The 14,027-nt window shown below is 70.9% G+C and overlaps 2 protein-coding genes across 2 annotated transcripts; one reads left to right on the forward strand and one right to left on the reverse strand.

Moving 5' to 3' along the window:
- Positions 1 to 7,157: 7,157 nt before the first annotated feature.
- On the reverse strand, positions 7,158 to 8,486 carry AURANDRAFT_31758 (hypothetical protein; the record flags this gene model as incomplete). Its single annotated transcript, XM_009042204.1, has 2 exons — positions 7,158 to 7,919; positions 8,028 to 8,486. 2 exons carry the CDS (start codon positions 8,484 to 8,486, stop codon positions 7,158 to 7,160), a joined length of 1,221 nt encoding a protein of 406 aa, XP_009040452.1.
- A 2,695-nt stretch (positions 8,487 to 11,181) lies between these two features.
- AURANDRAFT_77966 (selenoprotein) lies at positions 11,182 to 11,721 on the forward strand (the record flags this gene model as incomplete). The annotated part of the gene is made up of 1 exon (XM_009042167.1): positions 11,182 to 11,721. A coding segment is annotated over one exon (540 nt), but the record flags the coding sequence as incomplete, so codon positions are not given.
- Between the last annotated feature and the right edge of the window lie 2,306 nt (positions 11,722 to 14,027).

Consider the following 14,027-nt stretch of genomic DNA (forward strand, 5'->3'; position numbering starts at 1 on the left):
TCGATTCGCTTTCGGGCTGCCCAAATAGAGCACTTCGCGGACCCATCCGAACGTCGCAGGCGGCGCGCGGCGGCGGCGACGAACACGAGCCTGTTCGTGGCCAAGGCGCGCGAGCGCGCGGCGCTGCGCGCGGCGGCGGCGAGACGGAAGCTCGCCCGGGGCCGGGAGCGGGGCTGGGACGGGGGACACGCCGTCGCGGCGGACCGCGACCGCGCGCACGAGGAGGCCATCGAGCGGCGGCGCGAGGCGGCGGCGCGCGCGCGGGGCCACCGCTTCTTCGACGAGCACCCGCCCGTGTCGGCGGCGGAGCTGCGGTCGCCCGCGGTGTCCGCGCGGCCCGCGCGCGCGGCGGCGGCGTCGCCGCGGCCGGGCGAGCGGCGGCCCCCGTCGCCGCGCGCGCGGACGCCCGAGCGGTCCGGCGAGTTCCACTTCGCGGAGCCGCCGCCGGTCGACGCGCGGCCCGCGACGCCGGAGCCCGCGGCGACGCCCGCGCGCCGGAGCCCGCCGCCGCCGACGCCGCAGTCCTCGCTGCGATCGTCGCTGCGCGAGCCGCGCCACTCGCCGCGCGTCGCCCCGGAGCACTTCCCCGACTGCGTCGGCGAGCCGTCGCCCGCGCGGCGCAGGACCTCGCGCGCGGCGGGCCCGGCGTCGCGGACGCGGACGCGGGCGACGTCGCCCGTCGACCTCGCGCGCGTCCGCGCAGCCATCGCGGCCCACGACAGGGCCGAGGTCGTCAAGAAAGTCGCCGACGAGAACGCGGACCCCTTCGAGGTCGACGCGGCCCTCGCCCACGGCGGCTTCGCGGCGCCGCGGCACTGCGACGGCGCGCCGAAAACTCAGATCGACGGCGCGCGGCGCCTCGCGACCGCGGCCGCGGCCAACGCGGCCGTCGCCGGCGAGTCGTCGCGCGCCCAGGCGCGGGCCATGGGCGACATCGGCGCCATGGCCCGCGCCGTGTCCGGTCTCGTGGACATGGCCACGAAGACCGTGGACCGCGCGTCGCGCCTCGACGCCGCCGAGCGCGCGAGGGCGCCGCCGGCCGCGGCGCCGGAGCTCCAGGCCTGGCAGCGCCAGCTCCAGCACCAGGTCCAGGGCATGTTCGCGCAGCAGCAGCACCAGCTCGCGGCGCTCCAGCGCGCGCAGGCGCCGCCGGCCGCGCCGCCGCCGCCGCCCTTCGACCCGGGGGATCCCGGGGGGCCTACGCGCCGCCGGCCGCCGGGCCGCCGCCGCCGCCGCACGCCTCCTACGCGCCGCCGCACCACGCGGCCGCGCCGCACCACGCGGCCGCGCCGCACCACGCGGCCGCGCCGCACCACGCGGCCGCGCCGCGCCCGGACCTGCACCCCGCGGCGGCCGCGCGGCTGCCGTTCGGCGGCGCCGCGCCGCCGGCCCCGCGCGACGGCGCGGACCTCGTCGAGCGCCTCTGGGAGAAGCTCACGGAGATCGAGGACGACGAGCGGCGGCTCCTGGAGTCGCTCCACCGGCGGCCGCCGCGGCCCGAGCCCGCGCCGCCGCCGGACGACGGGACCCTGGACGTCGCGGCGCCCGTACACGAGGTCGACGCGAGCCTCGGCGCGCCCGCCGACGCGGCGGCGGCGGCCGCGGACGCGGACAAGCGCGGCAAGCGCGCGGCCAACGTGCCGCCGGACGCCATCTTCCGCATCCTCGGCCACCGCTCCGACGTGCGCAAGTGGAAGGAGCGCGTCGAGGCCGAGCTCTTCGAGACGGGCCTGAGCCAGGCCCAGGTCATCGAGGCCCTCGCCGAGGAGCTCCTCGACAAGCTCATGGTCGACGCCACGGGCGAGATCGACGCCGCCCTCGACGAGTGCACCGAGGCCGTGCTGAAGGACGCGTAAGTTGTTCAGCGATTTCGCCGCAAAACGCACGTGAGCGGCTTGCAGTGCGCCTGGACGAGGTGTCACGGCGCGCGCAAGCTTTTAACAATCACACGTGGCACGACGCCTCCCCCCCGATGGCGACTGCGACGGGCGGGCGTGTTGATACGGGTCGCGGGAGCTTGTACGCGGCAGCGTCGGAGATACTTTTGGGATATTCCGATGAGCCAATTGAGAACGATATGTTCTACCTGAATGTCGATGCCCTTGATGCATGGCTTGCGAACCACGATATAAATGAACGCGACGAACTCGGCGCGAGCCTACTCAGCTACACGGGTCATTGGGGTAAAGGCCGCGCGGCGTGCGAGCTATTGGCGCGAGGCGCGGATCCAAACAGTGTGAGTCAATCCATTGAGCCCCCGCTTCACGCCTTTGTGAAATCATTGCAATTCGACACGGTGGATTCACTCATCCGCCACGGCGCCGATGTGAATTTAGCGGATCCCGATGATAAACATGCCCCGTCGGGGACACCGCTTGACATCGTCACCACCAGGACTAAATGTGATGCTGAACCTCAGTACGCAGTGGCCACCGGTTGCATGCTCAGATTTCTACTACGTCGCGGCGCGATGCTTCGTGAAACAGACATCTTTCGAGTGGGAATGCGGAAGATGAAGCGTCTCCTGAACGCCATACGCTCGGCGGGTGGTTGGAAGCGCTACGTAACCGAACCACGCCTCCAATTGCTGCTCCTGCGTTTGCTTTGTCTTCGCGGTCGCGCGGTCGCTGCGCCGCCGCTCGAGCGGCTCTTCGGACTGCCGCCGCCGCAGCCTGGGACGCTGAGAAAGACACGAGCCGCGCGGCGCGCCTCCAGCCTGGCGTCCACAACGCTCCCAAAAGAAGTTTTCTGGCACATCCTCCGATTCTGGCGCTCCAAGAGTGACGGCCCGTACCCGATTAACCCGTGGGAGCAACCCAAAAAGTCCATGGAGGAGCTTTTCCCAGACAGAAGACTGTACTTTCCCTTCCCAGAAGACCCCAACGAATCGTTCTACTAGGAGAGTGAGCCTTAATCTACCTTCCTCTGCCAAAACGGGTCGTCGCGGGGCACGCAGCCGACGCCGCAGCGCGCGCTCCGGCCGTCGCAGTCGCCCCGGTGGTGGCACGCCTCCGTGATGCGCGGGACGAGCTGCGTGCGCTTCGCGTCGCCGGCCGCGCGGCCGCGCATGTGGAAGCCGGAAGTATCCGCGATGACGAGCAAGGCCGCGTCCCGGCGCGTCGCGAGGACGGGCTTCGCGGGCGCGTAGCCGAAGCGCGCGAGCGCCTTCGACCGGTCGTCGGCCGGGTCGAAGCCCAGGACCCTCAGGGACCCCTCGAAGCCGTGCGTTCGCTCGTCGTAGGGCCCGGGCGCGTAGCGCACGGGCGCGTCGCGGGGCATGGACGCTGCGTCGACGAGGTGCTTCGTGCGCTCGAAGAGCCATTCGAGCTTTCGTTCGTCGTTCGCGTGCGAACCCTCCACGTAGGAGAACGGGCCCGCGTCGCGCGACAGGTTCGCGAAGACCCAGACCTTGTAGGTGGGCAGGAACGTGTCGACGTGCATCCAGAGCTGGTTGTACGTCGGCCGCGCGCCCGTCGTCTGCCACGCGCCGTCCGGACTTCCGAGCTTCGCGTTCACGGACGCTCGCGGCCCGAAGAGCGCGCGGAGCCGCGCGAGCAGCGCGCCGGGGAGCTGGAGGCTGTGGCTCCCGTCGCCGTGTTCCACGCGGGCGAGCGACGCGACGGGGAACTCCTCCGTCGCGAGGCCGCGCCGCGCGAGGCGCTTCGCCCACGCGTCGTCCGCGAGCGTCGTCCCCGTCGAGAGCTTCCGCGCGACGAGCGCGCGGAGCGCGTGGAGGCCCTTCGCGTTCAACGGGTGCGGCACGAACTTCTCGCTGGAGGCGATGGCCGTGCAGTTCTGCGGTCGCTTCACGAGGGCCGCGAGCAGCGCCTCGACGGCCGTGCCCGTGGCGGCGTGGAACGCGCGGGCGTCGCCGTGATCGAGGTGGTTCTTGGCCGCCGCCGCGAAGCGGCGAGCCGCGCTCGCGTCGTCACTCGTTGCGACGACGCACGAGCAGCAGAGGAGGCGGAAGCAGCACGAGAGCAGCCCGGACCAAGCCCTCATCGATCGATCATCGATCGAGGCGCTTGGTTGAAGATAGTTGATGATCAACTTTGCCCTCGCATCCAAGCTCTCGGAGAGCATGGCAGGCTCCGCGATGGCCGATCGCGCAATGGCCTCCGGCCTCGAGCTCATCCGCCCCGGTGAGTCGAAGCCGGTGCGCGTCGACGCGCTGGCGAGCGAGCTGGCCAAGAACTCAAGCACACGACTGTCGCTCCGCAGCGCGCTCCGCGGCACGAAGCTCGTCTTCCCCGCACCCGTGCGCGAGGCGACCCCCGATCCGGCCGTGGCCACGCGGCGCGAGATGCTCGCGCGTCGCGCCGAGCATCGCGAGTACGCGACGCTCGTGAGCTCCGTGCATCGGGCGCCCGTGCGGCCCGAGGAGCGCGTCGGCGCGTCGCTCCGCCATCAGTACACGATCGGCGCGAACATGGTCGTCGCGCCCGTCGCGTCGTCGTTCATCTGCTACATCCTGTCCAAGTCGCTCGTGGAGAAGGCGACGAGCCGCGTCGTCGCCGGCCTCATGGGCGGCATCGTCATGCTCTTCGTCGAGATGATCCTCTACATCGCGCGGGCCTACATGGTCGACCACCAAGCGGACCGGCGGAAGCGCCGCAAGCCGTCGGGCCAGTTCGGACGACCTTCGTAAAGTAAGTCTACTCCCCGGCGGCGCCGTCCTCGGCGGGCGCGAGCGCGGACGCGGCGGCGGCGACGGCGCGGGAGAAGATCGACGGCTCCGGCGGCGCGGCGACGACCGGCTCCGCGACGACGGCGCGCGCGGCCGCGTCCGCGGCCTCGAGGCGCGCGACGAGCGCAGGAAGATGGCCGCGCGGCTCAGGTCCACGGCGCCCCGGAGCTCGCGGCGCGCGGCCGCGGCGCGCAGCGACGGCGCGCCCAGTCGTCGTCGGACTCGCCGCCGCTCGACGAGTCCATGCCGTCCTCCGAGTCCTCGAAGCTCGCGAGGCTCGCGGCGCGGTCCCGCGGCGGCGGGCTCGGCGTCACCGCGGGCTCCGGCGGCGCCGGCGGCCGCGGCGGCGCCGGCGCCGCGCCGTCGAGCGCGAGGGGCGGCGGGCCGACGGCCGCGGGCAGCTGGCGACGCCGCCGCGGCGTCTCCGGCGGCGGCGTCGCCGCGAGCGGCGGCGGCGGCGGCGGCGGCGTCGCCGCGAGCGGCGGCGACAGGCTCAGGCTCGACGCGCGGCTCGCGCGCGACGACGCCCGGGACCGCGACGCTGTCAGCGGCGCCGTCGCCTCCCAGATCTTCACCTCGGAGTCGATGCCCGACGTCGCGACGATGGGCAGGAACGGGTGCGGCGCGACGGAGTTGACGACGCACCGGTCCGCGCGGAGCCGCGCGACGGGTGCGCCCGTCGCCGCCTCCCAGACGTACAAGGCGCCGTCGTCGCCCCCCGTCGCGACGCAGGAGTCGCGGAACAGGAACCGCACCTCCTTGGCGCACGTCTGCACGTTGCGCCGGCCGCCGAAGGATCGGACGAAGAGACTCGCGTCCGCGCCGTCGTCCTCCTCGTCCTCGGCGGCGGCCGCCTCGTCCTCCGCCGCCGGCGTGCCCTGGACAAGAACGTTGCCGTCGACGTCCTCGACCGTCGCCCAGGGCCAGTGCACGTCCTTGGGCCAGGGGATCGGCGCGCGGAACAACGCGACGTCGTCGCCGCGGTAGTTCGCGAGGATGTGGCTGCCGTCCTCGGACCAGGCGACGCCGCTGATGCCCACGTCGGCGCGCCGCGACGGCCGCCCCGCGCGCGTGCCGCGCCGCCGCCGGGGCCGGAGCGCGTCCGCGAGGTGCGGCGCGACCGCCGCCGACGAGACGGCCGCGCGCGCGCCGCTCCCCGGGACCTCCTCGTCCGACTCGTCGAGCGCGTCGTCGTCGGACTCGTCGAGCGCGTCGTCGTCCTCGTCTTCCTCGTCGTCGTCGTCGTCGTCGTCGTCGTCGTCGTCGTCGTCGTCGTCGTCGGAGAGCGCGCCGCGGTCGGGCGCCGCGGCGCCGTCGCTCGAGCCGCGCGAGTCCTCGTCCATGTCGTCGTCCTCGTCGTCGTCGAGGCCACCGCTCGGCGGCGGCGGGCGCGCCGCGGCGGCGGACACGCCCTTGGCCGACGCGTCGGCCGCGCGCAGGTCGCAGAAGCGGAGCGCGGCGTCGTCCGCGCCGACCTGGGCAGGAAAAGGGTGCGAAATTCCCAACTTCAAAGGCTCCCATCTCGGTCGTTTTCCGCTCGTTTCGGCTGATTTTTGGACGAGCGATCATCTCTCAGAGCGCTCTCGAAGCGTTGGTGCTGTTTCCGAAACGCGTGCGCGCGGAACACTCACGTTGAAGCGACGTTGAATCACCCTTTTCCTGCCCTGGCGCCGACGGCGAAGATTTCGCGGCGCCGGGGCCTGAAGTCGACGGCCGTCGCGCCGACGCCGCCGAGGTCGAGGACGACGGCGTGGCTCCGCGACCGCAGGTCGAAGAGGCGCACGCGCGCGTCGCTAAAGGCCACGACGAACGTCTGCGGGTCGTCGGGCACGAAGCTCAGCTTGCTCGCGATGCAGCCGTAGTCGCGCGACGCGTAGAGCGTCCGCGCCGGCTGGTCCCCGTCCCAGGCCTCGATGAGGCCCACGCGGCCGTCGGCCGCCGCCGTCGCGATGGCCGAGGAGCCGGGCACGAACGCGGCGTCGAAGATGTTGTGCGCGTGCGTCGTCTTCTTTTTCCCGACGAGCGCGCCCCGGCGGTCCCAGACGCAGACGCAGCGGTCGTCGGAGCCGGAGCAGAGCAGGAGGCCGTCGCCGCGCCAGCGCACGCTGTTCACGCAGCCGTCGTGGGACGCCATGACCCGCGTGAGCTGCAGCTTCTTGGCCCAGGCCGGGTTCCGCTCGAGGTCGAGCTGGGCCTGGGCGCGCTGCTGCGCCGTGACCATGTAGGGCCGATTCAGCACGTACTGGAGCATGGTCTGCGCTGCGCGCGGGGCCCGCCCCGCGCTGCCGGCGTGCACCGTGTGGAGTGGTTGCTGCCGAAGCGCCCGCAGAGCGCCCGCAGAGCGCAAAGAAGTTTTTGCGGCCAGTGGCAAGAGTGTTCAACATGGACAAGATTTCGACGTCAACTGCGACCGCTTGAAGTCGCCACTTACGAAGCCTGCTCGAGTCTGCTTACACCTGACCCTCCCCCCCTAGAACTCGGGCGTGTAGAGGAAGCGGAGGATCCAGGGCATGGAGAGCTGGGTCGCCTTGAGGAAGAAGGGCCCGACGAGCGGGATCGTCATCATGAGGTCGAAGTCGACGAGGAGGTCGGAGCCGAGCTGCGCGAAGCCCTGGACGATGGACGTGCGGACGACGCGCTTCCGGCTGTAGGACCCGAGGGCCGCCGACGTGTCCTTCGTGTGCGTCACGGTCGCGAGCTCCTCCGCGAGGCGGTAGCCGTCCTCCGTCGACTGGCAGCCGCCCTGCCCCAGGTTGGGCATCATGGGGTGCGCGGCGTCGCCGCAGATGGCGACGCGGCCGTCGGCCCAGGGGCTCCACCACCGCTTCAGGTCCAGGTTGTCGAGGAGCGGCGCGCCGTCGTAGAGGTCGCGGCGCTTGATATCGCACTCCGGCGTCGCCTCGACGAGCTCGAGCGCGAAGCCGTCCCAGACCTTGCCGTCGGCGTCGGCCGCGTAGACGTTGCCGTCGGCGAACTCGCGGCGGAGCCGGTCGAGCTTGGGCGTCGGGTTCTCGGCCGTCGGCTCGGGGTCGACGCCGCCCGGCGGCTCGCGGATCAGCGCGAACCACTGCTGGCGCTCGCCGCCGCCGTCCGTGGACACGAAGTACTTCTTGTCGCCGAGGAGGATCTGGTAGGACACCTCCTCGATGTTCGACGCGCGGATGTCCGCCAGAGCCGCGTAGCACGTGAAGCCCGAGAAGCGGCGCTGCGCCTGGTCCGCGACGCGCACCGTCTCCCGCGCCATGGCCCGCGCCTCCGCGTCGTCGAGCGCGCCGCCCGCGGCGCCCGACGCCGCGTCCGCCGTCGCGCCCGCGCCGAGGCCGTGCATGATCTTCCGCACGGACGACCAGACGCCGTCCGCGCCGACGAGCACGTCGCCGTAGGCGACCGTGCCGTCCTCGAGCACGGCCTTGACGCAGCCGCCCTCGTCGCCGTAGTCGACGACGCGGCTCGCGATGCGCACGGTCTCCTCCGGGAAGCCGTGCTTGACGAAGATCTGCTGGATGACGGGCCGGTCGACGACGACCGTCGCCGGCAGGCCCGCCTCCAGCGCCGGGCCGAGCGTGTCGAAGCGCACGAGCCAGTCGCCCTTGTCGTAGAGCCCCGCGAGCTTGTTGCCGCGCTTGTAGCCGATCTTGAGGCCGGAAACGCGGTCCGCCGTCACCGTGCCCGCCGCGACCAGCTCGTCGTAGACGTCCTTGTTGATGCGCTCGATGGCGCGGAGCGCGTTGCTCTGGATCTGGATGAGGCCGCCGTAGGGCGCGTAACTGGACGCCTGCTCGAAGAGCGCGACCTTCATGCCCTTGGCGTGGCACGCGGCCGCGGTCACGAGGCCCGCGAGGCCGCCGCCGGCGACGAGCACGCGGAGCGGCTCGTCCTCGGTCAACTCGCGCTCGCTGCCGGCGCCGCCGGGCGGCGGCGACCGCCACCAGGCGTCGCTGTCCGCCGCGCCCGTGAGCATGCCGCGGAGCTCCGCCGCGTCCTTGGCGGCCGTCGCCGCGCGCGCGCGGACCGCGGCGACGCGCTCGGGCGACTCGGCGTGGCGCACGGGCGCGTCGGGCAGCGCGAAGATGCGTTTGGCGGATTCGGGCGTGTTCACCTTGTTCTCCGCCGGCGCGTCGCCCTCGGCGAGCCAGGGGATGTCGAGCTTCGCGTCCTTGAGGAGATCGGCGACGGCGCGCGACGGCGCGACGCGCGTCGTGTGGGTTTTCGGTGCGACGAGCGCGTGTGTGGTTGCGAGGAGCGCGACGGCCGCGAGGACGCGCGCCATTGCGCTGTGGAAGGCGCCGGCGGCCGGGAGGATCTCGGTCTGCTACAGCAAGCTCGCGAAGCTGGCGCGAGGTCGACGGTGCACGGGAAGCTGCCCCCGGCGCGGCAGCATGATGGCTGGAGATTAGCTGGCTGTACGACGGCCTGGGAGGCGCCAAAGGTGGAGACGAAGCCTGAGGATCGGGATAGAGCTGAGATCCTGCGGCTCATGCGCATGGGCCGCGAGATGGCGCTCCCCGGCGACCTATACGCGGAAACAGAAGACGACGGCGCGGCGGTTTTGAGCGACGCTCTCGTGAAGCGTGGAGTGAGGGCGATCATGCGCAGGATGGCCTCGATGGGTGAGGTGACGCTGTTCCATGCGAGTGAGTTCGAAGACATCTTGCTGAGATCAATGGCAAAAGAATTCAAACAGCCGGACGGAGGCGCGCGGATTAAGAAAGAATTCAGGGACGCGTTCTACGGCACGATGAAAAAGATCCGGGATGGACTCGAGCCGCTGGTAATTCCGCAAGACGTTTTGGAGCAGGCCGTGGCAGGGGTCCTGGAGCGCGACGAGTTCCCGCCGAGCGCTTTCACACTCCGAGCGGAGCGAGACGGCAGTCATAAGGGGGAGGCATTGATCCAGGCCGTGGCTCGCCAGCTCGAGCACACGGACGGAGCCGAGCTGCTAAAGGAGGAATTCGAGGACGAGATCGTGCGCATGAGGCAGGAACGAAACCTGGCCGAGGCGCATAAGGAATTCAGCGCTCTCAAGCGGCCGCGGAAGGCGAGCATCTTTATGGCCATGGCGGAACGCCCGCATCTGGAGAAGCGGGGCATGTCTCCCGGCGAGATCGGCGCGCCGCGGCGTCCTGGAGCTGGTGTTTGCGCGCGATGATGCCTTCCCGCAGGCCTCTTTCTCGGAAAGTTATGGAACCAATTAACGCCAGAGCAGAGAGGAGTCTACGAGGAGATGGAGGCCAACGACAGACAACGCTACGCTCTTGAGATCGGTTTTTTCAACGAGTCTACGCCGCGTCTCGGACTCTCATCGTCTTTGTCGTGGATCTTCCCTTGCACCGGTCGGCTCCGTTGCGAGGACAGCCAGTGGCGCATGGATCAGCTGACCGACGACTGTCCAAAAGAAGACGAAATCGTGGCGACGATCGGGCTCCTGGGAGTTGCGCTGACGAGCGGCAAATGGTACTACGAAGTAGAAATCACGGAGGCGTGCAACGCTTTGCAGCCCGGCTGGGCGCGGCGCGGCTGGGAACAGCTGCAGCCGTGCCAGCCCGGGCAGTACGGCTGCGGCGAGGACCGCTTCTCCTATGCGGCGTGCGACGGACGCTTTTACCTGCACGATTCCGAGGAATGTTACGAAGAATCAAAGCCACTACTTTGGTCGGTCGGCGACACCGTCGGCTTTATGCTCGACCTCGACGGCCGCGAGATCCGCTTCTCCGTCAACGGCAAATGCGACGAGTTCGTCTTCCGCTCCATCTCCGTCGACAGCGAATACTTTCCCGCGATGTCGATGCGGGCCGGTCTCGTCGACATCAACCTTGGAGGCTCGCGCGCTCTGAAATTTCTTCCCAACGGCTACACGCCCGTCGCCGAGGAGCAAATGAAGCAGATGCGTGCGGAGATAGGAGCCTTGAATACACAACTACATCGCGGCGCGGAGCAGCTCGGCGCGGCCGAGCGGCAGAGGGTGTTGGAGGCGAACGGTGAGCTGAGTCACCGCGTAGATGAGACGCTGCTCGAGAAGAAGGCGAAGTACGAAGCGGCGACGGCGGCATCAGAGGCGTCGATGAAGATCATCGAGGACCGCCTCGACGACCTAGACAGAAGTTCTGATGATCCGGACCCCAGCGGCGCGCGGCATGTCCTCCGACTCCTCGACAAGCTCGACGAGGCGGCGCGCGGTGCCGGCGAGGCCGCCGCGCCGAGCCATGAGGGCGCCTCCGGATCGACTGGATGGCGACACGCCAGCGTCGAAGACTATGGGAGGGCTATGCGCAGCGCGCTCGAGGAGCTCGCGGAGAGCGACCGCGATGAGCGCTTGCGCTGTCGGGAGGAGGCCGGGAAACTCATCGACGAGCTGACGCGCCTTCGCAAGGAGCGCGACAATCTCACCTTCTTCTTCCAACTCGAGAATGAGCTGGCCGCTGATAGGCTCAAGCTTAGACTTGACCTCGACAAGTAACTTAGTTCAACGTGCCGATTGAGAGCCACTCAGCAGCATGTTGCGCCGTCTTGTGTTTGCACTGGCGCTGCTCGCCGGCGCCGCCGAGGCCTTCGTCGCGCCGCGCGCGTCCAGCAGCGCGCGCGCGCTTCACGCCGAGGATCCCACGAAGGTGTGGTACGCGGAGATCGCGAACACGGTTCAAAACCTCCTGACCAACAGCCCGCTCAACGAGGGCAAGAAGGCCGTCGTCAAGATGCTCGCGGGCCCCTACGACGAGGTCGCGGTGCGCGCGAAGCTCGACGGCCTCATCGCCGGCGAGCCCGTGCTCATGCTGTCCTTCGTGCGATGACCCTTCTGCGTCAAGGCGAAGCAGCTCCTCGACGCGAAGGGCGCGAAATATACGGTCGTCGAGCTTGATGAGGTGTCGGACGGCCCGGCGCTGCGCGCCGAGCTCGGCGGCCTCGTCGGCCGCACGTCCGTGCCGGCGATCTGGATCCAGTCCGACTTCGTCGGCGGCTGCAACGACGGCCCGGGCATCATCACGCTCGACAAGCAGGGCGAGCTCGACGCGCGGCTCAAGGCCGCGGGCGCGCTCTAGAGGGAGACCGCGCCGCCGCCGCCGACGAGAGCGAAGACGACCACCGCGCCGCCGCCGCCAATGACGCGGCCCCGAAGAGCCCATCGGCTCGGGGCCGCCGACGCGCGGCCGCCGGCGCGGTTCTAAGACTCTTGCGCCTCAGTTTACGAACGAGGTCGCGCGCGGCGGCTGGTCGGGCCCGCCCGCGGAGGTGCGCGGGCGGGCCGTCATGGCGCGGCGGCGCGCGGCCTCGTCGAGCCTCCTTGTCGCGCTAGAGCGCCGCGAGGAGCGCCGCGGGCCCCTCGCGCGCGTCGAAGGGACTCTCGCGCCGAACGACGGTGCCCGCAGCATCGACCACGACGGCGGACCGCGCGGACGACGCGCAGGGGTCGGCGCCGTCCTTGGACGGCTTGCACGTGTCGAAGGCCCTGGTCACGCTCTTGTCGAGGTCGCAGAGGAGCGGGAACGAGAAGGCGAACTTCTCGTGGAAGGCCGCGTTCGCGTCCACGGTGTCGCAGCTCACGCCGTAGATGGCCACGCCCTTGGCCGCGTACGCGTCCGAGAGCTCGGTAAACGCGAGGCCCTCCGCGGTTCAGCCTGCGAGGGCGAGAGCGCGTGTGCGAAAGCGAACGCGCGCGTTGCGCCGACGCTGGGAGCGAACCGCCCGTGTCGGCGCGCGGGTAGAACCACAAGCAGTAGCTCGTGCCGGCGAGCGACTCGGAAGAGACCGCGGCGCCGGTGTGCGTCACGGCCTTGAAGGCCGGCACCGGGCCGCCGACCTTGACGGTGGACATGGCGCGCGCGCCGGCAAGGACTAAGCTCGCGCGGAGCATCAAACGCGTGCACTGGAGGCAGCAGCAGAAGTCGAGCCGAGTCGTGGCCAGCGCTCTGATCGGTCGTCACACCTTCACTTTGCCTGAAATGCGTGTTAAAAGAGAGGCTTTTGCGTCGAGTTGCGACGGCGCAAGGTCCAGAAATTCCGACACGGCGGAAGGCACGCGCTCTGCTTTCCCGCGACGTTACTCCGACCCCCGCACGTCCCCCGGCTCCGCGCCCGCGGCGGCGCGGGACGCCGTGTCGAACATCTGCGCGAAGTGCGCGGAGAGGCGCGCGCCGTCCGTGACGAGGTCCTCGGCGCGCTTCACGGGCAGCTCCGCGAGGAGGTCGGCCGCGTCGACGGCGCGCGGCTCGTCCCAGAGCGCCGCCGGCACGTCGAGCGGCGCGTTGTGGCGGAGCGCGAGCGCGAGGCCGAGGAAGGGGCTCGCGGGCGCCGTCGCGCCGTCCTCGGCGACGAGCACGAAGGCGACGGACTCGTCGCGCTCCACGGGGAGCGCGAGCCTGCGCGCGGCGGCCGTGACCTCGCCGAAGGCCGCGAGGTCGAGCTTGCAGGCGTCGTCCGCGTGCGCGCGGAGCAGGTCCGCCGCCGCGCCCTCCGTGACCGCGACGCCGAGCTTCGACTCGAGCGCCGCCCGGAGCCGCGCGGCCGCGTCGCCGACGGCGGCCTCGAACGCGGCGCACCGCGGCGGCGGCGGCGCCGCGGCCGCGGACGCCGCGGGCACGACGCGCACCTTGGCGAGCCGCGGCGCGTCGCCGCCCTCGGCGTCCAGCGCGCGCGCGAGCGCGTCCGGCGGCAGCTGCGTCGCCGTCGCGACGTCGATGCCCTGGAGCAGCTGGAGGAGCGTCAGCGCCGTCGGCGACACGACGGCGTCGACGTCGCCGCGGTGGATCTGCACGGCCAGGGCGCGCTGCGGGTCGTCGTCCTTGGGCGACGCGAGGATCGCCACGAAGCCCTTAGGGGATACGGACACGCCTCCCAGCGGGCTCAGCAGGGGCTTGCGCGCTTCGAACGACGACGACGCCTCGCCGAGGCCGTCCTCGAGGAAGTCGGGGTTCGACGACGAGCGCAGGAGTGTTTTATGCGTCGAACGCGGCGCGACGAGGCCGGCGGCGCACGTTGCGCCGAGCAGGATAGCCACGACGGCGCGGACGGCCATGCCCGCGGCGGCCATAAAAAAAAGATATATTTATGAATTTCTGCCACGGCACGATCACTGCTCTGGCAGTGCTCGCTGCAGTCACTGCGAGCGCCAACTCAACGCGCGACGCGCCGTGACACTTGCGCCGTCCTCGAGTTGCTTCCACCCGCTGCTGCGATGGGTCGTCGTTGGCTCGACGGAGGGAACGGCTGCGTGAACTTGGACGGGCCGGAGTGGAAATACTGGCTGCCGCAGTGGCTGCGGCGGCTGCAGCGCGCCCGGACGCCGCCGCCGCCGAAGACGGCGCTCGCTGCCGGGTTCCTCCTGACGCGCCGCTCCCGCGTCCGC

This window comes from Aureococcus anophagefferens (assembly GCF_000186865.1).
Source record: "Aureococcus anophagefferens unplaced genomic scaffold AURANscaffold_28, whole genome shotgun sequence".
Taxonomy (NCBI): domain Eukaryota; class Pelagophyceae; order Pelagomonadales; family Pelagomonadaceae; genus Aureococcus; species Aureococcus anophagefferens.